The sequence below is a fragment of the Alosa sapidissima genome, chromosome 19, assembly GCF_018492685.1.
Source record: "Alosa sapidissima isolate fAloSap1 chromosome 19, fAloSap1.pri, whole genome shotgun sequence".
NCBI classification, from domain to species: Eukaryota; Metazoa; Chordata; class Actinopteri; order Clupeiformes; family Clupeidae; genus Alosa; species Alosa sapidissima.
The window spans coordinates 2,071,333-2,098,737 of record NC_055975.1 but is presented as its reverse complement, the minus strand read 5'-3'; the positions used below and the strand labels follow the sequence as shown (position 1 = coordinate 2,098,737).

At 45.2% G+C, this 27,405-nt stretch overlaps 1 protein-coding gene across 16 annotated transcripts in view; it reads left to right on the top strand.

Moving 5' to 3' along the window:
- LOC121693692 (ryanodine receptor 3-like) overlaps positions 1-27,405 on the top strand; it is a 202,678-nt gene that overhangs the window by 120,950 nt on the left and 54,323 nt on the right. For all 16 annotated transcript variants that reach the window (XM_042073304.1, XM_042073303.1, XM_042073292.1 and 13 more), the window contains 25 exons: positions 3,708-3,981; positions 6,175-6,289; positions 8,980-9,112; positions 10,300-10,403; positions 10,668-10,803; positions 11,117-11,303; positions 11,730-11,838; positions 12,099-12,219; positions 13,558-13,727; positions 15,809-16,029; positions 17,361-17,451; positions 18,991-19,131; positions 20,504-20,670; positions 20,854-20,932; positions 21,176-21,265; positions 21,641-21,772; positions 22,758-22,820; positions 23,140-23,215; positions 24,525-24,648; positions 24,791-24,906; positions 25,147-25,214; positions 25,496-25,617; positions 26,029-26,078; positions 26,217-26,277; positions 27,075-27,313. In XM_042073304.1, coding sequence (XP_041929238.1) covers positions 3,708-3,981; positions 6,175-6,289; positions 8,980-9,112; positions 10,300-10,403; positions 10,668-10,803; positions 11,117-11,303; positions 11,730-11,838; positions 12,099-12,219; positions 13,558-13,727; positions 15,809-16,029; positions 17,361-17,451; positions 18,991-19,131; positions 20,504-20,670; positions 20,854-20,932; positions 21,176-21,265; positions 21,641-21,772; positions 22,758-22,820; positions 23,140-23,215; positions 24,525-24,648; positions 24,791-24,906; positions 25,147-25,214; positions 25,496-25,617; positions 26,029-26,078; positions 26,217-26,277; positions 27,075-27,313 — 3,189 coding nt within the window. The remainder of the gene's footprint in view (positions 1-3,707; positions 3,982-6,174; positions 6,290-8,979; positions 9,113-10,299; positions 10,404-10,667; positions 10,804-11,116; positions 11,304-11,729; positions 11,839-12,098; positions 12,220-13,557; positions 13,728-15,808; positions 16,030-17,360; positions 17,452-18,990; positions 19,132-20,503; positions 20,671-20,853; positions 20,933-21,175; positions 21,266-21,640; positions 21,773-22,757; positions 22,821-23,139; positions 23,216-24,524; positions 24,649-24,790; positions 24,907-25,146; positions 25,215-25,495; positions 25,618-26,028; positions 26,079-26,216; positions 26,278-27,074; positions 27,314-27,405) is intronic.

Sequence of the window (27,405 nt, the reverse complement as noted above, 5' to 3'; positions counted from 1 at the left end):
CCACCTCTCTGGCCGCTCACCGTTACAGCCAGAAGAATATGGATGAGTCACGGCCCAGTGAGAGAGAAGGGGAGAGCAGACAAGACGCGCCTCTCGCTGAAAGAGCCGATTTTGTGGAGATGAAGCCACTGCATTCTCCCTCTCCCTGGCTCTTTGTGTGTGCGCTCAAGTGAAACTTTTCTGAATGTCGGCTGGACTCTTTTTTTTGTCTGTGATAATTGCCATTTTGCTGTCAGTGGGCTAAAGCTTTGAAAGGTTATGGCACAGCTGAGTGTACTCTCCCACAACCACACAGTTGCAGGAAAGCCCACACAGTCACGGCGAAGAAGAGTTGCAAATGTGTGACCATCAGACCACCAGTTGGTTTTGGATTAGAATAAAAGCAGGCCGAGCATAGAATATGAGATGGATATGTGAATTAAATATATTTTTTTATATGACCTCAGTTGCACGTGTTCACACAAAAACAAACAAATGCATGAACACACACACACGCACACACTTTATCTATTTTTCTGCCTTCTTCTCTCAATGTCCTTCTCTCCAATTTTCTTCCCCCTATCTCTCACTCTCTCTCTCATCTCTCTCCTTCTCTTTCTATTGCTTTTGTCCTCTCCTCTCTTCCCGAGATCTTTCACTGACTGTAAAGACTGACTGACTGCAGAGTGCTGCACTTTCTATCCTTTATGTTCCTATGTTCTTCTCCCTGCCCTCCTCCTCCTCCTCCTCCTCCTCCTCCTCTTCCTGGCTCCTCCACTGGTCTGTGCTCCATTCTACCATCTTCAGCTCCTTCCTTCCACCTGGCCTCCTCCTCCCCATGTGCTCAACTGCTGTAGGGGGAGACAGGAGGTGTGTTGCCATACCTCTCTCTCTTTCTCCATCTCTCAGTCTCTCCATATTTTTTAGTTTCTCTATCCCCATCACTCTCTCTGTCTCTCGCTCACCCCCCCCTCCTTCTTTTTCACTCTCTCTTTTTCTCATTCTCTCTCTCTAATTAGCCCGGGCTGCTTGTTTATGACGTACCAGTCCAGCCTCACGGCTTAGAGAGCTGTGGAGAGAAGGTCTGCTAATGTGCCTACACTTCACTCTTTGGTTGGGTGTGGACTTTGCAAGTGCTATAGACTAGAGCACACTCACACACTCACACTCACACTCATAGACTTTCACCCACTATTTTCTTCCTCTGTCTGAGCATAACGTTCAGTTTTGACATTCAGCAGGCAGTTTCACGAGGCAAGAATCTGTGGCTGTTTCATCACAATATCTCTGTTGTCATTCCTGGCAGCTCAACATTAGTGCTTGTGAAAGTGTGTGTGTCTGTGTTTGTACAGCGCAAAGCAAATGAGACACTGTGCTTTCCATGTTGTATCAGGCAATCACTTTTGTTGACTCATGTTCTGGAACACTTTGACCCACCAACATCCCTGATTGCTTCTGTCGGTTATTGTTCCCAAGGCTCCCGTCTGTGCTGAGCACATGGGAAATTGTTCCCCTCTCTACTATGACTTGCATGTTAATGTGCTGTGTATGTGTGTTTCTATCTGTCGTGTGTGTGTGTGTGTGTGTGTGTGTGTGTGTGTGTGTGTGTTTGTGTGTGTTTATATCTGTTTTCTGGGTTTTATTGTGTGTGTGTGTGTGTGTGTGTGTGTGTGTGTGTGTGTGTGTGTGTGTGTGTGTGTGTGTGTGCGTGCGCGCGCGTGTGTGTGTGTGTTCTCTAAATGAAAATTCGGTCACTTGTGTGATAATACTGGAATCCTTCATTCGAATGTGATCCACCCTCCTATGGGGCTTACAGACATTAGAATATGCATGTGACACACACGAGCGCACACACACACACACACACACACACACACACACACACACACACACACACACACACACACACACACACACACACACACCACAGTGGGTGGTGTATTGATTGGGATTTAATGACTCCTCTCATTATGACTGTGTGCAGAAATGACTCAGTTGGCCATTGGCTGTACAACGTTGTTTCTAGTAATACTCATGGTTTTCCCTGAAACCCATTATTTCACAATACCTTCACTATTCTGCTCTATGGGTAGACAGCATTGTCAATCCACGGACAGGCAAGACAATTGGATTATGGGAAATGACTGATGTACACATATAGTGATGCATAACTCACAACTGATTACTGTGATTGGGAAGACCAGAAGTGTTGTAGTGTCAAGAAGCACACCCCTTCTTTTGCTTCAAAGCCACCAATCGGAAGCTTTGAGAGTGTGTTCTCTGTCTGTGGACAGGTTCATTTGCATTACTGAGCTTGCCGCTTAGTTGTTCCTTTGAGTTCCACTCTTTTCAGAGGCCTTTTGTGGGTGACAGTGGTTCAAAGTGGGATCAACAGCGCGCCTCAAGTGCTGTCTTTTGACTGTAGACCTAATAAAATAGAAAAGAACTGTGTCTGTACTGCCGACAAATCATCTTACCATTCCTGTATACACACATACATACACATTGTACACTCACACACACACACACACACACACACACACACACACACACACACACACACACACAGACAGACACTCGCACATATACACAATGCACACACATGCACACACTCAATTGTTTGAAGAGCAGAGCAAAGTCTCAGGGGGCCAGTGACCTTCTAAAGGTCGCTCTCTGTAAAGCCCACGTAAGGTCAAAGACTTGATCCCCCTACTTATACGAGTGCTATCACTCTCCGGTAATAGCCTCATCTCAGCTGCATTTTATAGGCAGTTTTATTGCCAGTGTAGACTACCTGCTACAGCTGTAATCGCCCATGCCCCAGTGCAATGATTGTTATGGTTATTACCGATGTGTTGTCTAATGCATTTGGAGTCACTCTGACACTGTCAAAACAGAGCTTTGTGTCAAAGCTTTCATATGACAAATGTTGATTTTTTTATATTGCCTTGTGCTTTTGCTATTCTCTAAATAGTTGAGCAACTTTGTTGTCTTATACTATTTTATAACCTTCCATGTATTATAACACTCACAGAATGCATCAGGTAATTGATCAATTAAGATCGGTGTTAATGCTTAGCTCAGAGTTATATTTAATCTGCTAAAATGTACAGATAATTTAGGGCACTGCATTACTCTTAATAATAATATTTATTGTATTTATTGTACCCATACAAGGAAAAAAGATCAATATTAGCTACCCCCTCGCTCTCATCCAAGCCTGATCCATTTATAGCTGTGGAAAACACAAGAATACACACCCTCATTCCTTTCATCGCACTTAACGTGTTGTGCTTCTCCAGAGAGGGCATGGGAGTTAGAATAGAGTATTTATAATGGGGGCAGAATCTTTTTACTTTCACATGCAGGCCCAGCAAAGACTGTGTTTTCTGTGGGATGGAGTGCACATGTTTAAACTACTATCTAAATGATGGAAAGATCACACACCCAATGAGCTGGCACAATTCAACTTCTTTAAAAAAGTCACCACAATCTCTTTAGATAAAGAAGCATATTTTCAAATGTTAAGATATATATGGGATTTATAATACAGCTTTTACAGTCATGGAAAAGCACATGTACTGACAAGTAACAGTGTGATTTTTTTACACTGTTCTTTTCCCGTTAGTATGTGGGCCACTCACGTTTCGGCACAAAAGCCTTCCTCAGGATATATGTATGTACTCGTGTGGAATCCCTAACCTCCTCTCCATTCTCCCCCTGCGCAGCAAACCTCAAGGAGCTGATCTCTCAGACCATGGTGTGCTGGGCCCAGGAGAGCCACATCCAGGACCCCGAGCTGGTGCGGGTGATGTTCAGCCTGCTGCGGCGGCAGTACGACAGCATCGGGGAGCTCCTGCGCGCCATGCGGAAAAGCTACACCATCAGCGCCTCGTCCGTGCTGGACACCATCCACCTGCTGGCCTCGCTCGGACAGATCCGCTCGCTGCTCAGCGTGCGCATGGGGAAAGAGGAGGAGCAGCTCATGATCGATGGCCTGGGGTGAGAGAGAGGCACACACACACACACACACACACACACACACACACACACACACACACACACACACACACACACACACACACACGTACACACAGAGGGAGAGATAGCGAAAGACAGAAATAGAAGGCAACAAATATTCAAAGCTGCACACAATCCCACATTTCATAAGAAAAGAGAGAGAGAGAGATAGTAACGTATGTCAAAATAATAATGTAATCCGGCCCTTGAAGGTATTTTTAATTGCGACAAACAACGATACTGATTAAAATAGATGACAGATCCAAGTACGGTGACAAATCCCATTTGTACTGTCCTCTACTATTTGCTAGACATCCAGAGCTTGATTCAAACCCAAAATCGCTGCACAAAGTTTTCAGGAAATACTTGTATTAGCCTACACGCGAGAAACACGAAGACGTGCATTTGTAATAACGCGAAAGCGATGCAGGCCATAGTTTTGCACAAATTGAAGAAGAAATAGGCCTACACCAAATGCTCGCGTGAGATGAAGTCTTAGGTAGGCTATGTTATTCACCTATTCTGATTCTGAAGGAGAATATCCTTTGATAGTGATAGTGTCCGTAATGGACGTGGTACAGACAGCAGGGCTAGTAGAAATAGGGCTCTGAACTACAAAGTCACCCGCGATAGGAACTGATTTAACCAGAATACTTTATTGTAGGCCTTGTGGTTATGTTATAGGCTAGTAATAGTTTACTATTGGTATACATCTTAGGTGTTTTCCTGTTAATTTGTTATGTGGGTAATATGACAAAAAAGAAAGTAAACCTGCTTAAATATGTTCATCCAGTATTTACTGAAAGGTGCATAATTTGAGGTGTTTGCCATCCAGTGGCAAATTAGATGGGTAGATTGACCCCCTTCATAAACTTTTGTTTATAGTCAAATATTTTTACATTTACAGTAGGACTTTATCTCTGACCACTTTTAAGCCATGGCCTTTTGAAATTGATATAAAAATCCAATGGTGTTGCTTTCTTAAACCTGACGCCTAGTTTGCCAGGTTTAAAAAAGTTATGAGAAAAATATTTTTATTTGGTGTGAAACACACACATAAACCTACCTGTTTTTATGCTTTTTTGTTTGTTTTTATAATTTGTATTAATATTTATTTTATCATTATTTTATTTATAAGCTAAGGTTGCTAGCACAAGTGTCTAAAAATAGATAAAAAGACTTGCACTTTCTGTTTGTAGTTTTGTGTTTGAAAATACAGTTCCAACATTGCATTTTAGGAAATAGCCATTGTTTTTTTGTATTATTCTTTAACACTGACATGGCCCTTCAATCAGATGACATTGGCAGAAGTGGCCCCCAGCTCATTTGAGTTTGAGACCCCTGCACTAGAGGCACTGAAATGGGTTTTATTCTACACATGTATGCACATATGCAAAGGCATGGACATGGAAGTACTGTGGATACATTGGGCAGGCACACTTGCTTGGAAGTACTGTGTTTATACATGGAGCAGGCACACTCACACCCACACACTCAAGAGTGCATGTCGTCCCACACCAAATGCCTGTAGCACATATATTTAATTTCTGCGTCTAATTGGCAGGCATGTGAAGGAGACCTGCTGGTAAGGGAATGAAAGTGGCACAGAATGAAATCATTGAAATAATTAGTGTAGTGGATTGCAGCAAAAGCCTCAACATCCAACTGTGATTCATTGGACCCGCTGTCTCCACTTTCACACACACACACACACACACGCTCACAAGGCACTGCTGTTCAATGTGTCCCATGGCCATTCTATATAACACTGTCCCGTTCTCATGCAAAAAAAGTAACAGCAGGCCAATAGTCTGAGCTTTTTCCCCAAACCTAAAAACAATATTGGTTAGTTGTCTAACAAAGAGATTATGTCATTTACTTGTGTTGTCAATATGTTTGTCTAACAACCTCCCTACTGTAGATCTCCTCTGGCCCTCTAGCCCTTTCCCTCAATCTGTCCCTCATCTACAGTACGTCATCACCCAGAATGTCTGCTCTTGGATAGCATCTTATTATCAACTATGCTATCAATAGAATGTTGATCATTTTATTAGTGACTTTCTAGCCTCAAGGTATCACAAGTTGGTGAGTCAGTGAAGCAGAATGATTTTACGTTCCATGTCTGTAGTACTGTAGTTAAAGAGGATGAAACTCTCTGTGTCCTTCTCTGTCCAGGGATATCATGAACAACAAGGTGTTCTACCAGCATCCCAACCTGATGCGAGTGCTTGGAATGCACGAGACGGTCATGGAGGTCATGGTCAATGTGCTGGGGGGAGGCAAATCCCAGGTAACCCACAGCTCAGCTCTGCACTTCTCTCCTCTTCTCACCTCTCCTTTCCTCTCCTCTCATTTTCTCTCTTCTCTTCTCTTCTCTTCTCTTCTCTTCTCTCCTCTCCTCTCCTCTCCAAACACAAAGTATAATAAAACAGGACAATGACCTGGAACTTTGAAAACATTCAGGGAAAAAGAGAGGATGACCAGAAACATGACAAGTTATGTGTACACACATTCACACACTGCACACTCAACCTCAAACATGTGCCTACTAGAGATCAAATACAAACATCAAGTCAGACATTGTGGATTGAAGCTATTGCAAGCTGCAGCATATTGTGCTAAAATGTGATATTTTATCTAAGAATAGTAAACAAGAACACATCTTTTTGGGCTGTTCAAACTTCAGACAACATGGGAAAAAAGTGCATCTTTCTCAGCCTCACCAGCCAATGTATGTTTATGTGCAGTGCCCACAGATCCACTCTACTCTTTTGGAAGTCATAACCCTCCCCTTTGCCGTGAGTTCTTAAGTGAGCACCAGGGCCAGTCTGATGGCCGTGACCGTGCTCGAGTGCTGGACGTGCCAGACAGGCTGAAGGTTAGATTAGAGCTCTCACCTCACTGCAGTGCAGAGGCTCTGTGTGTATCAGGCTGTGGTCAGTCTTGCAGTCTTGTGTTCACATGCAGAGAGCAGAGCTGGACCCAGTGGACATGACACCTCTGTGTCTAAAGCTACTGTTACTGTGAGGGATCATGTGGAGAGATCAGGCCAACACACAATTAAGACTGAACTTCTGTGGTTTCATATCTAAGGTTGCTGTCAGTGTGTTCACATGCGGAGACCAGCCCAGCGCCCAGAGGAGATTAAAGCTTTGTGTAAAAGGTTAGCATTTTAGCATGTGAGAGGAGAGGAGAGACCAGGCCCAGGCTTTGAGGCTCAGTGTATAAGCCTACTGTGTGTTAATGTAGCACAGGCCATGCTGGGGCCTAGGAAGGACATGAGTGGGAGTGGGTCCTAATTGGCTACTCTTACTGTGTGTTCATGTACTGAGATCAAGCCAAGTAAGGGCTCAATTTAGACTGCTCCTCTGGCTCGGTGCAGTTCTCTGTCAATTAAACCCTTGATATGACCTTTAGGATACAGCCTGTGTGCAAGGTTTGCCTTGTTGTGTCAAGGTGATGCCTGGTGTCTTCCTTCTGAGAACCGAGGTTATATTGGTAAGCAGATTGATTTAACCTCTGTGGGTAAGGCTGCCATTACTGTGTGTGCTCATGTGAAGTGAGATCTGAAGTAGAGATATCAGCAGACACTCTGAGATTCAGTGTGTAAGGCTAAGGAGTGTGAGTGTGTTAATGTACCACAGGCCAAGCTGGGGGCTCATTGAAGACACGTGTGTGAGGATGGCTCCTAATTGGCTACTCTTAGTGTGTGTGCACACACACAGACCAAGCGAGGGGCCAGTGGGGTTCTCTGCCAGTCCAGTTCAATAGGTGATGTCTGGTGCTCTCCCTCAGAGAACTGAGGTGATGGTCGTTAGCAGGTAACCATTGCACCTCTGTGTGTACCTGACGTCTGTCTGCAGTGTGTGTTCATGTATAGAGATTAGAAGAACGGAGATAAGGAAGCTGCTCCTGTGAGATTCAGTGGCTCTAGTAAGGCTACTGACTATGTGATGGTGACGTGCCACAGGAAGAGTGTGGGGCCCAGTGAGGACGCATGTGTGGGGCTGGATCCTAATGGAACTGCAGGGGTCATAATTGGACTGGTTGGGCCATAATTGGACTGGCTGGGCCATGGCATCTGTGAGCAGCAGTGGCATTAAGGCACACTATAGTGAGAGTGTTGTGCTGGTATGCCACCGGTGAGGCCACATGATCTAAATAAGCAGACGGACGTGCCGGTGGAATCTCTCTCTGTCCCTCTGTCTGTCCTCCGCATGGGCTCTTTCTCTTACATGTACATACACACACAATATCACTCACACACACAATATCTCTCGCAAACACACACACACACACACACACACACACACACACACACACACACACACACACACACACACACACACACAGTCACACACACACAGGCACATCTGTGTGTGAGGTTATGCAGCCGTAAGGGCAGGTGGGAGCTGGGGAATAGGTCCTCTGCTATCTTTATTAGATAACCCCCAGCAGCCTCCCCAGGGCCCAATCACGGCCTCCACCAAGGCCAGCTCAGCAGAAGAGGGACAGAGAGAGGGAGTGTGTGTGGTACGGAATGTCTTGTCAGGTCTTTTTAGGGATCAGTTATGGTGGGGCCTGTGATTTATGGTTACCCCCTTAACAGAGAGCACACATTAATTAGAGAAAACAGAGGCTGGTCATAACCCTGTGCTCTGTCTTCTCTCCTGTGTTTAAGAGCAAGCCCAGGAAGCCACCCAGAGCCTTTCTAACTGACTTACGACCACCAACAATCGTTAACATAAAAATCTATCCAGGCCCTGGATTGATGCCCGATTTATGTGTTAACAATTCATTGATTTGACCTTAAAATTGAATTTTTAAAAAGCAGTAATTTATTGGTTGGTACTGTGGAGTTAAGTCTGTAATGTCATGTCATATGTATGTTGTTGGGAGGGTGATGGTGGTGAGGATACTCTACATTTTTTCTTTTCTTCTCTATTTACTTGTTTTGTTTGTCCCTCTTTTTCTGCATAGGAGATTGCATTCCCCAAGATGGTGGCCAGCTGTTGTCGTTTTCTCTGCTACTTCTGTCGCATCAGCCGGCAGAACCAGAAGGCCATGTTTGACCACCTCAGCTACCTGCTGGAGAACAGCAGTGTTGGCCTGGGTAGGTAGCATCTCTCCTGTCTGCTTGCCTGTGCTTGTACGGTGTGTGTGTGTGTCTGTATATGAATGTGTGTATACTTTATCTGTGTCAGGGTTTCCATTAGCCGGTATTTACCTAACCCTAGGTAAAATCTATCACACAGAGTTATAGAGCTGTCCCCAGTGAAGTACCTGACCAGACGCAGGGAAGGCAGCTCTCGTAGTGTAGAAAGCCGTTACTGACAAAGGTGGGCTAGTCCAGAATCTTCAGCCAGTTGACATTGATGTTGCAGCCGGACTGTCTCAGACTCAAAAAAACCAATATAGTGGTTGTGACTTTCCTCTGAGATTATAGATGAGGGCAAATATTTACTAATACCCACATATAGGTACTGTAAGCCTACTTTTTCGATCCAGAAAAGGGAATATTTGCCCCATAAGATAGTCTTACATTTGATGCTATGCCGTCCTATAGCTACATACAGGTTGCATGTTCCATTTTAGCCTATATTTTTGTTGGCAATGTTGAGGTTTTGCTCATTTGCTACTGTTTGATTTTCTTACATGTTAATGATCATTTAAAAGACAAACTGATATAAGGACCTCATTCTTTTATAAACAGATTATGTGTAGATCTACATTTGGTGTATTTGCATTTCTAACATAGCCTACGCTATTATTGAAACATGACTGGTAAATTTCAAATTTTTCATCCTTGCACCTGTGTGTTCATGCGTGTGTGTGTGTGTGTCTGTGTGTGTTTTTGTGTGTGTGTGTGCGTGCGTGCGCGCACGTGTGTGAGCAGTGACTCACTAGGAGCTGCTACTGTGAGCTCCTGCTGTGTGCACCTGGACTCTTAGAGGTCAAGGGCACTGAGGTCATCCTGGATGTGCATCACTAATGCACTCACCCCTCTCGTCCTGTCCTCCACGCCTTCCTCTCCTCTGCTAACACATTTAAAGATCACTTCCTAATTGCCTTTAAAGGTCTTTGGGATGCGTGTGCCGGAGCATCACTCAGAAATCAGAAAGCCTGTTATTTTCCCGGATTTTTTTTCTGTCTTGACACAGTTTGGAGAATGGAAGTGGACACACTGCCCCCTGGTGTCCAGAAAAAAATAATATTGAAGTGAGAAATGTGGTACAGTAGATGTTTTGGTGAGAATTGAATTTAATGTACAAGTGTGTGTGTGTGTGTGTGTGTTCCCAGCTTCTCCCTCTATGAGGGGATCCACTCCCTTGGATGTCGCTGCCTCCTCAGTGATGGACAACAATGGTTTGGCCCTAGCCCTGGAGGAGCCTGATCTAGATAAGGTGTGTGTGTGTGTCTACAGTATGCATACACATTTAAATGTTTTAATGTATGTGTGCATAATGTATGTGTGTTCAGATATTGGCATAAACTAAAGATATGTTGCAGATTCCAATAGCTCAGGGTTTTAGATGTATGTGTACCAAACTGACACATTTGCAAATGTACAAAATATTCACTCCTGTATACTCTAGCTTGAGTCCTGCATCAGTCTCAGGAATTCAGGAATCCCTGCCCATGTCCCCGTGTCTTTCTGCATGTCTCAGGTGGTGACGTACCTGGCCGGCTGTGGTCTGCAGAGCTGCCCCATCCTGCTGGCCAAGGGTTACCCCGACATTGGCTGGAACCCTATCGAGGGGGAACGCTACCTCTCTTTCCTCCGATTCGCTGTGTTTGTAAATGGTACTGTACATGGCGATAAACAGAACAGCTCTACACACACTGATAAGCACACACATACCTCTCCTCACAGATAAACATGTGCGCAGAGTCGATGGAATGACCTTAAGATAACAGTGTTGTGTCTTTTTAAATTGAACACTGTAAGTAAGAGGATTTGAAGGACAGGTCCATGCAAAAGTATGCTAAACATTCTTTATCTTGCTGTGACAACCTATTATAAGGACAAATTGATACTATACTGATACAGGTCTCTTTTTATGTATGTGTGTGTGTGTGTGTGTGTGTGTGTCTGCCTGCCTGCCTGTCTCCCCAGGAGAGAGCGTGGAGGAGAACTCCAGCGTGGTTGTGAAGCTGCTGATCCGCCGGCCGGAGTGTTTTGGCCCAGCACTGCGAGGAGAGGGGGGGAATGGGCTGCTGGCGGCGATGAAGGAGGCCATAAAGATCTCAGAGAACCCGGCACTGGACCTGCCCAGTGCTGCCCAGGGCATCAGCTCTGACGCGTACGACAGCTTCCATCCTTAGCCACTCTTTATCTCTCTCTAGCCCTCCTTTTCTCTCTCTGTACTCTTATCTCTTCCCTGCACTTTCTCCATCTCTCTCTCACTGCGCATGTGTCTCACTCTCTCACTTGTTGTCTCCCTCTGTCTCGTTCTCTAACCTCCCTGACTTTTCTGTCTTTCTCTTCACCCAGGTTGTGCTCCCTCCTTCTCTCCTTTTTTTCTGTCTTTATTTTTAGCGCCCGTCATTTCAAGAGTTCCCATATCCCATCTCACCTCATCGCAGCGTTTCTTTGTACTTCTCTCTCTAACCTTGTCTCACTCTCTTTCTCTCTCTAACCTTGTCTCACTCTCTTCCTCTCTCTCTCACTCCACTCTCATGTCATCTCTCATCTTTCCTCTGACTGATGGCTCATGTGTGTGTTTCAGGTCCACTGAGGATGATGAGGAGGAAGAGGTGGTGCACATGGGCAATGCCATCATGTCCTTCTACTCGGCCCTCATTGACCTGCTGGGCCGCTGTGCACCAGAGATGCACGTGAGTCTCACCAGCAATCTCTCTCTCTCTCTCTCTCTCTCTCTCTCTCTCTCTCTCTCTATGAAAATTAGTCCTATAACTGATGATGTCAGATTTTCCATCTAATCTCATTTCTGATTGGTGTTTGCAATCAACACCTTCACAGTCGACTTGTCAATTTTAATGGAAGTCTAAATTGATTAATTAAGCTTGGATAAATATTTTTGTCATTAATTCAATTAGCTGATCAATAATTGTGTTTATAAATGTCTCTACTGCAGCTCATTAACAAGGGCAAAGGTGAAGCCCTGAGGATCCGTGCCATCCTTCGATCGCTGGTGCCCACCGAAGACCTGGTTGGAATCATCAGCATACCCCTCAAGATGCCTGTCATTAACAAAGGTTGGTTGGAAGCCAACTTGATTCTGTATCATCCATTTTCACACACAGAGCCTTTGAAATCTAGTTGATGTCAAACTTGCTTGCTTAGTTACATAGAGCAGATCTGTTCAGAGCTAAAATAGAAGTTCAAACTGATTCCCTTAATCTCTGTGTCCAGTAGCAGTGGTCACACTGGCACTAGTGGCTTGGGGAGGTGTGGTGCTGGGTGCTTGTGCTTGTGGTTGAGTGCTCTCTGGAGTGCAGCCTGTTGGTGCAGTGCTGTGAGCTATAGGCTGTGGGGTGCCTCTCTGCTGCAGTGCTCACCCTCACACTCACTGCAACGCTCCATCTGTGCTAAGCTGCTTTCCTCCACCCATCACATGCTGCTTGTTACCTGGGAAAAGATATTAGAGTAGGGGGAGATGGCCTTCTTAGCTGTTTTCCCATAGACAAAGAGGTAATGGCTAACTAGCTTTTCTCCCAAAGATAGGAATCTGCCTAATCATTCCAGTTCCAGTTTAGTTAAATATTCAATGTACAAAAGAGCAGAGAAATTACAGACAAGAATAATGTGACCTTTTAGCCCTCTGGGGTCTGAGGCCTGAGGTAGTTTGGCATTGTCTTGACATTTCACCTTTTTAAAATCCATTGATCCCAGAGTGCTTCATGCGTTAATATTCAGCACAAACTCAGCACTAGTAGAGACTGGCCTCAATATGCTATTAGTGTAAGGAGCAAGGACAGGCTATCAGCTGTAGCGGTGGAGATCCTGTGGGCTATGTGCTGGGTGGGTGTTAGACTAGTCAGTCACATGGCCTACAGGCACCAGCACTGAGCCAGGACTTTTATTTTGCTTGGGAAATTTCACACATATAAATGTAAATGGGAGAGGGGGAAGTGAAATATTCTACAATTTAGGATGGCCTTTTATTTTGAAATTGTAAGTGGACTGAAGAGCCATATAGCTTGAAGGACTTCAAGTATTTACATAGGCATAAACTCCTTTATGCCAAGCTGCACTTGTCTGTATTGAATGTATTGCATGCACATACTCTCCATGTTGAAGATTAAAGTAGAAAGCCTCATCAACAGTCTAACACTGGAGCAGAGTCAGGCCACATGCTAGGACAGTGAAGGAAGAGGGGCAGAAAAGGAAAGGCAAGGAGAGAGAAATGGATGAAGAGAGGAAGAGAGAGAGAATGATAGACAGAGAGGAGGTGAGGGTGCTGTAAAAGGGGAACCTTAAACTCTGCCCTTCCTGCTTCTGTCTTTTACTCTTCTTGTATTCTATCTATCTATCTGTCTATCTATCTATATTTTTCTATCTATCCATCCCTTTCTCTTCCTGACCTGTCTCAGATGGTACTGTGACAGAGCCAGACATGTCAGCCAGTTTCTGTCCGGACCACAAGGCACCGATGGTTTTGTTCCTGGACCGTGTGTACGGCATCGAAGACCAGGCCTTCCTGCTCCACCTGCTGGAGGTGGGCTTCCTGCCGGACCTACGTGCCTCTGCAACACTCGACACGGTGAGTCTAGCGCGTACACACACACACACACACACACACACACACACACACACACACACACACATAATAGAAAAACAGTGAGTTGCACATATACATATGAATAACACACTGACACGCATACATAAAGCACACACAATAAACATCATCAAAGATACCTGTACATGTCAGCCACATGTTACCAAGTGTGCACACTGCCACTAGCTGATAAAGGATGGCTCTCCTCTGTGCCCTCATCTGCATTCCCTGTGAGTAGCTTCTCTCCTCCTTTCTGGAATATATTCCCTTTTTCTTCTTGCCACATTACTTTGTGTCAAAGCACTTTGGCTGTCCCAGCGTAATTACTGAACAAATGTCACCAGCCTGTCCCCTTTTAACCTGTGATGCACCTCTGTGTAGTATAGCTGAGCTAGCACCACCACACAGCAGCTCCAGAAGCACCGAACGCTGGCTGATCATTCCCCTGCCCTGTGCTTCGCCAGGAGGGAAGAATAATTACTCTGCAATGATGTGTGAGATGCCAACTCACAGACTAAAACCAGAAAATTGTGCTCCACAATATAAACAAAATCAAAAGGCAACTACACACCAGAGAAACAGGCGAAAGGAAGTGGTGAAAAGGCAGTAATCAGGATGCTCCCCACTCTACCCTCAGTGTCTCAGTATGTGTTGGAGGGCTGGGTTTTTACACTGCGAGCGTTGCCTAGTGTTTCACTTCAGTGAGGAGAGACACCCCTCAGGTGAACTACAGAGTGGCTTTGAAATCAGACTGATTTTGGCACCTTTATCTAGTCGGCCTGGTCGTTGTTGTCATGGAGTTATGTTCAGAAAGGGTTACCTGGGTGATCCCCTTTGACAATCGAGAGCCCGAGTGTTTCCTGCCTTCCCCCCGCCAAGCTTTTTTCTTTCGTTCTGTTCATTTATTTATTTATTTTTGGGCTTGGGCGACTGCGTGCAGCATTAGTGTTCAGTGTTAATGTGCGGAGGGCTAAGAATAGGCCTTAATCCCACAGCTGCCACCATGTTCCCGCCATGGCGCTCAGCTCCACTCCGCTCCATACCGCGCTGCGCTGCGCTGTGCTGTGCGCCGCTTTGATCCACCAGTAGGGGAGTGACGGGGATCATGCACTGAGGCTCTAATCCAGCAGTTAGCGCACAGGAAGTTGGAACAGGAGACAGGGCACAGAGGCAATCTCTGAGCCGTCATAGGTTTAGGAGATGATGGTCTCTGACAGGAAAGAAGTACCTCACCTGTGTGTGTGTGTGTGTGTGTGTGTGTACTGTACGTGCGTGTGTGTGTGTGTGTGTGTGTGTACTGTACGTGCGTGTGTGTGCATTTGAGTGAGATGAGTATGAAGAGATATGACTATGAATGCAAGAGTGTGTGTCTGTGTGTGTGTGTGTGTGTTTGTGTGTGTGTGTGTGTGTGTGTGTGTGTGTGTGTGTGTGTGTGTGTGTGTGTCTGCATGCATGCCTGTGTGATTGGGTCTCTGTGTTTATGAACGTACACAAATGCTGACGTGAATGCCCTGGCATTAGTGTCAGTATTATCTCTTTGATGTGCCAGAGATGTGGCGGAAGCCCTTGACCCTGCTGCTCAGTTTTGGCCCCACAGCTTTCTAAAGATAAACAGGACTTAGTGCTGTCTCACTGTCACCGCTGCAGCTCACAGCATTAACCCAACAATTCCACCCCATCTTAAAGCAGCCATTGGCAAATTAGCAGGGACACTTTGCCCTTTCCACCGAAGCCTTCCCTAAGAAACACCGGACCCCCTGCTCAACACACATGAGTGATGTCTCACGCAGACATTTCACACACTCAGAGACCTGAAACATGCATCCACCCTCTCACTGTATATGTCAGGGAGAGTATTTTGGGTACTATGGATGCCTTGTTTTTGTGGTGTGGGCCTGTGTAGATATTTGAGAGGAAAGTTCTGCTGAATATGAGTCAACAAACAAACAGACTGAATCAGTTTCTATGGTGACAGCATGCATAATCTATGTGCCTCTGTCTAACTGTGTTTTGATGTGTGTGTGTGTGTGTGTGTGTGTGTGTGTGTGTGTGTGTGTGTAATATAGGACACCCTGCGCACCACTGAGACAGCCCTGGCCATGAACCGGTACATCGGCTCGGCCATGCTGCCCCTGCTGACCCGCTGTGCGCCCCACTTCGCGGGCACTGAGCACCACGCGGCCCTCATCGACTCCACCCTACACACCATCTACCGGCTGTCCAAGGGACGCTCCCTCACCAAGGCCCAGAGGGACGCCATCGAGGAGTGCCTGCTGGCCATCTGCAAGTGAGTGGGACACACAGACATGCGCGCACACACACACACACATTCACATTCCCTCACACACACATTCCCTCACACACACATTCCCTCTAGGCTACCACACACATAGTTTACTGCCAATCTGCAAATGAGAGAGATATGCACACACACTGATGCTGTTTCTTCTATCATACCACACTCACGTGCACACACAGACACACACAGACACATAGCCCCTCTCTCTCTCATACACAGATACTCTTACACAAACCCAGCTGATGCAGCTGTTTTCAGTGCAGCTGTTTTGCAGATTTGGAAAATCCTTCTGGTGTAGAATCTGTAGAAGCCTTGGCTGCCACTGGGCTTTTAACTCGGTCAAATTAGAGGATGGAACACACACACACACACACACACACACACACACACACACACACACACACACACACACACACACACACACCTGTAAGGGCCATTGGTTCCTGCCGAGCATCATTCAATACCTCCATGGCCCAGCACCAACCTAGACATTCCTGCTCTGTGCTCCTGCAGAAAAGGGCACAGTCCCATTCAAATATAAAGCCTTCACACACACTTTATACAAAGCATTCTGGCATTGTGGTGGTTGTGCAGGGTGCAGACACTGACAGGGAGGCTTCACGTAACTGAAGCGTTTAGTTTGTGCAGCGCCTGCAGCAACAATTAGCCCCCACTATAATCGATGGAAATGGCTACACCAGATGTGATAGCAGCATATACTGGATGTTCCAAAAAATAAGACCAGTTTTCTAAAACTATTTTTACGCTACACAAGAAGAGCATTTCAGTTGCAGACCCGTTGTAGCTTGGTTGTTAGAATCACAGGCAAGTGATTGCTAGGTTAAGTAGCCCTCTTTTTGCTGACAAAAACATAAATATAAGACCGTATTCTGGATACCCGTGTGCTGTAAGTTTTCTATTTCTCTGTTTATTAAGCCATTTTATCCATAGCTGTATGGAAGTGATGAACAAACAAATAAAGTTGATGTAAGAGGTCTGACAGATAACGAGAGGCTTTAAAACCGCTCATCAAATGTGGAAGAGTTTGTAGATCATCCTAGAGTCCTTGATTGATGCCTTCTACTTTCTAAAAGAAAAACATTGTAAACCTGATATGGCTGTTCTGCCTTGACTGTGAGTCATCAAATGTGTATGTATGGATGGATGTATATTTGTGTGTGTGTGTGTGTGGGGGGGGGGGGGGGGGGTATGTTTGTGTGTTTGTTTGTTTGTGTGTTTGTGTTTGTTTGTGTGTGTGTGTGTGTGTGTGTGTGTGTGTGTGTGTGTGTGTGTGTGTGTGTGTGTGTGTGTGTCTGCAGATACCTGAGGCCCTCTATGCTGCAGCAGCTGTTGAGGCGTCTGGTGTTTGACGTGCCACTGCTGACGGAGTACTGCAAGATGCCTCTCAAGGTAAGGCTGTGCTCACATTCATATGGACATATGTGCACGCGCACACACACATGCACACACACATACACACACACACACACACACACACACACACACACACACACACACACACACACACACCTTCTCAAAACCAATGTATTTTTAACACTGGAGCTGCTGTCAGTTTCAAAAAACTGAAAGCTGACTGCCTCTTTAAAAAGTGTTTGTCATTAATTGACATTGTTCCCTAGCCACTGTTTTATATTTAGTCTTGGACAACTAACTCGCTCAAGTCTTAACTTCAAAACATTTGGTTCCTGCAGAGCCCCCATCTTCCTCCCTTCCTGGCTGATCCACTCCCATTCCCTCCACCTTTAGTGAGCTGGCTGGATGTTTTTTGTCTTCAACTCAGTATCAATCTTTCAGTCTCTCTCCACTTACTCTCTCCCACTGAACCACCCACCCATAATACTTTGGACCTATAATGTCAAATGCTAACCCATCCACTTGATCCTAGGACCACTCCGAAATGCCAACCCATCTGATCACCATGGACCCTCCCCTCACCTCTGCTCTCTGTTGTCATTGATTACTGTCTGTACTCGGGGGTGGAGGTCAGGTGCATTGCCTCCTGTGGAACAGTTTGCATGTTGTTTGTCAGACGGAGGCCATTTGTCCTCGTTTGTCCCCAACCCTTTCTGCCTCTATGCCTCTCTAATGACTCTGTGTTGGAGGCGGCCTCTGGCAGCCCCTGCCGTTTTAGACGGGAGCAGTCAGGCTTGGGTGAAGGCGTGGTGGAACTTAATTAACTCGGCGTGTCACACACCGTGACCTGGGAGCTGCTGCTGTGTGTTGAGGCATTCAGAAGGAGGGGAGGAGGGAAAATGATTACTGTGTGTGTGTGTAGAAAGTAATGATGAGTGACTCAGGGGGAATGAGACATAAATACAACCTACAGGGCTATTGCGGCCGGACTGGACTGACCTCCTGTGTTGTGCTGCGTTGTGCTCACCTACACTGGTTTGATTTGTGTGTGTGTGTGTGTGTGTGTGTGTGTGTGTGTGTGTGTGTGTGTGTGTGTGTGTGTGTGTGTGTGTGTACTTGCTTCATACAACCACCTAGGTATATCCATTTGGCATCAGGGCCCTCCAGGTGACCTTTTCTATTAAGAGGTTTCTAATCCAGTTCAGTGTGGCGATACTTTTCCAGACATGTGTGATCCTGCAGCAGTTCTTCATTTGTTTCTTTTTCTCCCACCATCTGATCCTCCTCCAGAATGCAATGCTCTCAACTTCCAAGAATGCATTGTTGCTTTACTGTTACCTTAACCATGGAACATTATTTAAGATACTTCTAGAGCCTTCTGTCCCACCTCATAGTCCTTTATAGTGCTCACAGATCCTTCCCGAACTTTCGATCCTACTGTCTTTCCTATCTCAGTGCCTCTGATTCTCTCCAAAAAGTGTTCCTACTTGGTAGTGTTGGTGTGTTGATGTCCCTTAGAGTTAGACTGTACCTGCCTATGGTGCACACAATTACATTTTAATCTCTTCCCATTAGTTGCTGACCAATCACTACGAGCAGAACTGGAAGTACTACTGCCTGCCGTCCGGGTCAGGAAACTATGGCATGGCCTCCGAAGAGGAGCTCCTGCTCACCAAAAAGATCTTCTGGGGCATCTTCGACTCACTGTCGCAGAAGGTGGGCCAACCAGATTCAGTCATTAGACATGGTTATTATTGTTTTAGCCCTACTAGGACTTCTTGTAATTCCATTTAAAATGGTTCATGGCTTTATGGTGTAAAAATGAAAATACTATTAGTTTGATGTGTCCCTAAAGACAGACAGCTTCCTTTAGTATCGTATAATAGTATCTGTTTAATTGAAGCCCTGAAATTATAATCTAACAAATTGAAAATCCACATAATAAGCAATACAATTAATGTAATGAAATATACACCAGCAGGCATATTGCTTTTGGTGCACATTATTTCTTCACTATTTCTTCAGAGAAGAGTTATCATTGTAGTTCAGCAAGCACTTACTGAGGTGTAAAAAACAGTGTACTGTAAGTGTACATTGAAATGACATGCCCTCCCTTTTGTTGGCCTGCCTCCTCTCCCCTTTATTCACATACACCCATCCACATTAGGCCTCCATTGAAAGCTGAGCGTTACAACTTTATACAAGCACTAAACTTGTGCTTGTCTCCCAACTTCCGCCTTATCTGATTGAAGCCATTGATTTTCTCCTTTTTTTGTTTGTCAGTGCACTGGCTTCCATTCTGAAGCGAAATGCCTTGACACAGCACATCCTGAGGGCTGAGCGTTAAAAGGCGCACATGAGAGAGAGAGAGAGAGAGAGAGAGAGAGAGAGAGAGAGAGAGCGGGCAGAGCCAAGGGGAGCGGTGTGGGGGGTCTGTAGCAGCAGTGGAGGTTTGGGTGGTGCTGGGGCCGCAGACATCAATATTTGAACAGCCCATTGATTTGAGGCACGTTGGGTTGGTGTAGTTGTGCATTAAGAGCAATAGCTCACGTTTCAACAGACACACAGCGCGCTTTTGCAGTGGAGGAAGAGAGGGGAGGAGGAGGAGGAGGAGGAAAAGGAGGAGGAGAGGGAGGGTGGAAATCACTTGGAAGGGAGCTGGGGGGTTGTACCCCCGGCTGATGCGGCCATGTTTTAGCTTGCTACTTCTCACCCTTTTCTCACTAAATTTTCTCTCTTCTCACTCACTCCCACTCTTATTCTCTCTCTCTCTCTCTCTATCTCTCACACACACACACACACACACACACACACACAAACACACACAATCTCTTTCTCTCTCTCAAGAATAGCTACTTCACTTTCTCTCTCTTTTCACCCTGCTTGATTTCCTTCTATTCTTTCTTTATTGGACTCCTTTACCTTTTTTCTGTTTTCATCTCCCTTTATATCTCTCAGCTTTCGGTAAGCTTTTGGGCTTTTTGCTTTCTCTCTACGTAGCCCGTGGGGGGGGGGGGGGGAGTGACCGAGTGTGTTTATGACATGGAAAATGCTATATTTACATTTGAAGTCTCTCCCCTCCCTACAGAAGTATGACCAGGATCTGTTTAAGATGGCCATGCCTTGCCTAAGTGCCATCGCTGGGGCCTTACCCCCTGACTACGTGGACTTCTCTCTGAGCAGCACCAGCCTAGAGAAGACCACTTCCGTGGACCAGCAGGGCAATTTTGACCCCAAACCCATCAGCACTGCCAAGTACGTGTGAAGGAGGGAGAGAAGGACTGTAGAGAGATAGTGAATGTAAATGTTACATCATAACTGATGAAGCTAATATGTTGCCTCAGTTGATGAAGACTAGCTAGAAACAATTGATGCATCAGTCTTAGTGAGTGCAAGTAGCGTGTGCACTGTTTTTGTAACCTTCCCTGTTCTCTCCAGCATCTCTATTCCAGAAAAACTGGAGTACATTGGCAACAAATATGCTGAGCATTGTCACGACAAATGGTCTGCTGAGAAGGTAAGTCCACAAAGAGGACAGCACGCTGCCAAATGATTGTCCTTTTAAACACTCGGAAATGAACCAGAACAGTTTCAGCCAATATTATTCTTCCATTTATTACCCCAGTGCCCCTGCACCCTTAGTCAGCCGCTATAGGTTTACAGTAGAGGGCTTTAACAGTGGGAGGATCACTCTCACCTTGTCCCTATTGGCAGTTGTCTCACCAGGTCTTCCCTCATCTGTCCCTTGGCATGGCTACAGGTTCTGCTGGGATGGAAATATGGGGATGGCATCGATGAGAAAGCCAAGATTCATCACTTACTGAGGTCCTACAAATCCCTCACTGAGAAGGTATGGGGCAGGGTATTGCTAAAGGTTAATGTGGACGCAGTTGAAATGCTATAAAGCAGTTCCCTCCCTGTAAACAAGCCAACTGGTCATATTCCGTTTCAGCGAATTAGATGTTAGAGTTTGCAAGATGGCACATGTACTGTAAGTTGAAAGTGTATCCATCTGTATGTGTTTGTCAACAATGTATGAGAACAAAAATATACCAAAATGATGAACATACTGTATTAACAATTACCACATAATTTAGTGACCCAGGTGGTTCAAAAGAGATGAATCCATGCTATCCTCTGTATTCTACACTCACTACAAACAGCCTCCCTCTGTTCATGTGTAAATGTGTACATCAGTCAAATGTGTGTGTATGTGTGTGTTAAGGAGAAGGAGATTTACCGCTGGCCTGTGCGAGAGTCTCTAAAGAGCATGCTGGCCATGGGCTGGAACATTGACCGCACTAAGGAGGGGGAGACCATGTCCCAGCAGAGTGAGAAACTCCGCAAGGCCTCACAGGTATGCACACCCTATAGCCACATGCCAACAAAAGAGCTGTCATTGGCTAGGGAGCTTTTCATGCACTAATCCTAGAGTTCGATATTATTATTATTTTTGTGAGAGCTTTTGCTCTAGTTATAAAGAAAATGTCCAGTTGTATCTACACCCCCAAAACAAAATGCATATATTGGCAATCAAACAGGAATATAACACATTGTACATGTCATAACATTTCATGTGGGATAATCTGTTACTGCACATACACTTATTTTTGACTACCCCTATAATGTTACTGTGACTACACTGCATATACTAGATATGTACATACTGTACATATCTGTCTGTCTATACGGTTCATACTAAATATCCATATTTATTCAGTTTTTTTATAATATTACCATTAATACACTGCATATATCTATATTACTTTTACTACTTGTATAATGTTACTGCGACTACACTGCACATATCTGTACATGTTGTTCCTACATTGTTCACACTGCATAGCCATATCTATTCTGATCTTCTAAGGCTACTGCTATACATTGCACATATGTATATTGTATTTATATTACTGTAAACCATACTACTTTCTTAACTACTACTGTCTACACTGCACTATATGTCTATACTGTGTATATCACATTGCACTTTTCTGCTTCTTTTCACTTCTGGTTAGAGGCAAACTGCATTTCATTGTCTCTGTACTTGTACTCTGCCCTAAGACAATAAAGTTGAATCTACAGTAATCTAATCTAAACATATTTCACAGTAGATATGACACACAGTATATGCGGCACCATCTTTACCATTTTGCTAAGAAATAGTGAGTGTGACTCAGGAGGTAGAGAGGTTCATCATATTGTCAATCATGCTGGAATATGTTATAAAATGCCATGTTATTTTTTTGGATTAAGATATTTCACAGTAAACAGTAGGGCATATAGTATATTCCTCAGATGTATCTTGTAGTAAAAGTGCCATGTGTTGTATTTTTTTGCAGGGGAATGGCTTCAACCCGAGCCCGCTGGACATGAGCAACGTTCTTCTGTCCAGAGAACTCCAGGTCAGCTCTGAGGCCTGCGGGCCGTAAAAGCACAGACGTTTATGTCCAGCACTGTAATCACGAGCCAGAGTAGCCGAGTGCTGCTCCACAGCCCCCTGTAAATCACACATACCACATTCATCTGCAGGGGCGGCTGGAGAACCAGAACTTTTCAAAGTGTACTCTGTGTGTGTGTGTGTGTGTGTGTGTGTGTGTGTGTGTGTGTGTGTCCTCTCGCAGATAGCTGTCTCATCTGGCAGATTGTTTGTGTATGTGTGTGTGTGTTTACTGGAGGGAAAAATAAAAGATTGATTTGGCTCTGTTATGTGGCTTGTTGTAGGGTATGGTGGAGGTGGTGGCTGAAAACTACCACAACATCTGGGCCAAGAAGAAGAAAAGTGACCTGGGAAGCAGGGGTGAGTATGGGCAGATACAGTAGGACTATGGGAGCAGGCTGGAAGACAGGCACAGGACAGACAGGTAGACAAACAGACAGACAATCAGAGAGACAGACAGGTAGATGAACAGACAGTAAGTAAAGGAGAGACAGAGGGAATGTGCTAGATTCATTGGTGTGTGTCCATACATGAGTTACAGAAAAACATGCACATCTACTGTATCAGGACTGAAGGATAAACAGGAAGTAGGGATCAGATAAAGCAAACTAACAGCAAAGATAAGCATTCAGACAGACAGACAGACAGACAGACAGACAGGGAAACAGACCAGGAGATAAATGGAGATAAGCAATGGCAGAGACATATTCAGACAAACACAGAGGCACATGCGCACACAGTAGTGTCCATGTCTCGCCTCCTCTGAGAGACAACACAGAGAGATAGAGACTGAGGGAGCCAGGTAAGCAGCCAGACAGACAGACAGACAAACAGACAGACAGAGGAAAGTTTCCATATCTGGTGGCCTCTGAGAGACGGGTCAGCAAAGGATACAGACAGACAGAGAGATGGAGGGAAGCAGACAGTTACCGCTAATCAGACAGACAGAGAAGTAAACAGATGGTGGGACAAATCTCCATGCCCATTGTCCTTTGAGAGACGTCTCAGGAGTCATATGGAGACAGCTGGGCCAAGAGTCTCCTCAGACATAGTGAACCCATCATGAACTGTGGAAGCACTCCATAACGCCATCTGCTCCCTGAAAACCCACACACACCCAGGCGCATGCGCAAATACACACACACACACACACACACACATGCGCACAAATAGGGATACTCTGAGACTTGCTCATGAAAAAAGATAATGTAAGACATGACGACAGGGAGACAGTGAGGGAAAGAAAGAGTCAGAGAGAGAATAAAGAGATGACAAACAGCAATGAAATTAGCCCTCACCCACCTCACGTATTCTTGAGAGCAGATCTCTGGTTGATAAGATTATCGCTGTGCCTTATGCCATCTCAAGTAATTACGCCCAAGCAATGTCACAGCTGTAACCTGAATCATGTTCATTCACCACAGCCGCTAAATGAATTTCTGTCATTTTTATACATTTGTACATGACTGCACAAATCCCTGCAGAGAAGGTGTAATGATATAACCCTCTAATTAGTTTGTGTGTTTTGTTTGTTTGTTTGCATGTCTGTGTGTGCGTCTGTGTGTCTGTCTGTCTGTTTTTGCGTAAGCGGGTGTGGGTGCATGTGTACTTGTGTGTTTTTTTGTGTGTGTGTGTGTGTGTGTGTGTGTGTGTGTGTGTGTACATTTAGGAGGGGGAACACACCCTCTGCTGGTGCCTTATGATACACTTACAGCAAAGGAGAAAGCCAAAGACAGAGAGAAAGCCCAGGACCTGTTCCGTTTCCTGCAGATCAACGGCTACTCCATCACTAGGTACATGTGTGTGTGTGTGTGTGTGTGTGTGTGTGTGTGTTATTATTTTCTATCTGTCATGCTGTCTGTCTGCTTTTCTGTCCATCCATCTATGTATCTGTATCTGTCTGTCTCTTCCTCTCAATGACTCTCCGGTCCACAGGGGCTTGAAAGACATGGAGCAGGACAGTTCATCTATGGAAAAGAGGTTTGCCTACAAGTTCGTCAAGAAGCTGCTCAAGTATGTGGAGTCGGCACAAGAGTTCATTGCTCACCTCGGTACGATGACTCATCTCTCTACCACACAGTATACTGTATGAGTACTCAACCACCACACTCCAATTCTCCTGAGCATACTCCACTCAGTCATTCCACTGGCCTTCAACTCTCCACCACCCAGTATACTCTATGAGTATATTCAGACCTTGATCTTTTCTTCAGACATAAAAGGATAGCGTCTCTGCATGCACTCTTTGCATATGTACAGTAGATAACTCTTACCTCTATGGTCTATTTTAGAGGCAATGGCCATGAGTGGGAAGATGGATAGATCACCTCATGAGCAAGAAATCAAGTTTTTTGCCAAGGTACAGTATCAACTTTATTAAAAAAATACCAAAAAATACCTAATACCTATCTTTATATGTCCTCTTTTATCGGTGTATGTCATTTTCTTTACATACCACATCTCTTGTGCATATTTATTGTCATATCAATGTGTGTGTGTGTGTGTGTATGTATATGTGGGTGTGGGTGTGCAGGCTTGTGTGTCTACCACTTTTCTCACATGTGTGTGTGTGGGTGTGGGGGCTTGTGTGTCTACCACTTTTCTCACGTGTGTGTGTGCCTTCTCTCCTGTGACCTGCAGGTCCTCCTCCCGTTGATTGACCAGTACTTTAAGAACCACTGTTTCTACTTCCTGTCCTCCCCCAGTAAGAACCTCAGCAGCAGTGGCTACGCCTCCAACAAAGAGAAGGAGATGGTCACCAGGTGCCTACCCATCTTAAACACTTTCATGTTCACTCAAAAAACGATTTGTTTTTAAAGTTTTAATAGATATATTTAATAGTGACATTATTGGGAATGCTCCTTTGTGTAATATCTGACACAGGGGCCTTGTTGTGATGATCTTATACATGGTTAAGGAAACAAGGCAGGATAATAAGTAAACTGTTCAAACTAGAGGACTCAGGCTCTGAGTACACTGCCTTGGTACTATTTCAGCTGTAACTGTCCCTATATTAGAATTGTATCAAATTGAATGGAATTGATTTCAATTTCTATCTGTAACTGCTCTCCTCTGCTACCTCTATCTCTCCTCATATCTTTCCTTTCCTACACTTTTACCTTCTTCCCTCTCTCTCTCTCTCTCTCTCTCTCTGTCTGTCTGCCCTCTTTCAGCCTATTCTGTAAACTGGCAGCTCTTGTCAGACACAGGATCTCTCTGTTTGGTAAGGCCCTCTCTTGCTCTCCTCTCCCTCTCTCAAGTACTAAGTGTGTGCTGTGGCTTTGTGTGTTTGTGTTTATTTGAAGCCTTCATTTTGTTTTTCTCTTTGTCTGTTTGTTTGTTTGTTTGTTTGTGTCCCCAGGTAGTGATGCAGTCACCATGGTTAGCTGTTTGCACATTCTGGCTCACACCCTGGACACCAGGTACAGTATTGGCTGAGAATCCATTGAAGTAAATGACATGTGTCTTCTCTGGATAGCAGAACACTAAAAAGATACATATGAAATTGCAACAATGCAGCAGCATCTGGATTACCCTATCCCATGTGCTTATAAGTTAATCATAGAGCCTAATTACTTGGACAAGGCACTGTAGACCCTGACATGTGCGGTCTTGAGTCAGGTCATGCATTTGAATTCTTAATCGCCAGTCCTTACTCATGATCACATCCTAGAACAAATGTTTTGCTTTCAAAGAAGCACCAAATTGAGAGGATTTCTAAGAAAGAAGAAGAGGAGAGAAGAATTAAGCCCCCACGCAGTCTCCTTTGATCACGATAATGCACGTCCAAATTATTCTCCTACAGAGGGGATTACGCAATCAGCATTGCCTTAGCGTTGCCTTTTGTGCTTTTTCTGCGTGTGTGGAGAGAGCTCCCGCTGAGGAGAACAAAGCTGTCGGCGCTAACACACAGTGCCATCGGACCCCAAGCCCATTAGGACAAATGGCCTGTTTCAGGCACGGAGCTTTCAAGTGTGAGGGGATTGAGTGGGAGCCGCTGCTGTGTGTGGCAGGCCGGCGGGCCCCTGTGGGCATAGTGTGGGCATAGTCTGGGCATCTCGTCTCTCTGACAGGGTTCATCGGATCAGACACATTCACTGTGTAGTCTAGCACTGTCCTCACATAACCCCAGGAGTCATCTCCATTTACATCTCAATACTGATTGCTTTCACTTTCACTTCCTCCTCTCTCACTCTTTCTCTTGTTCCCTCCTTCTTAGAACTGTGATGAAGTCGGGTTCTGAGTTAGTGAAGGCAGGCCTGTGGACCTTCTTTGAGAATGCAGCCGAGGACCTGGAGAAGACGCTGGAGAACCTAAAGCTGGGCAAGTTCACGCACTCGCGCAGCCAGATGAAGGGTGTGTCTCAGAACATCAACTACACCACGGTGGCCCTCCTGCCCATCCTCACCGCCCTGTTCGAGCACATCACCGAACACCACTTTGGAGTGGACCTCCTGTGTGAGTTTAACAGCAGGCCGGAACCATGTCCTGCAGCTCTTCATCATAACACTGCCTTACATCTACCTTATGCTGATATGGATGATTGATCC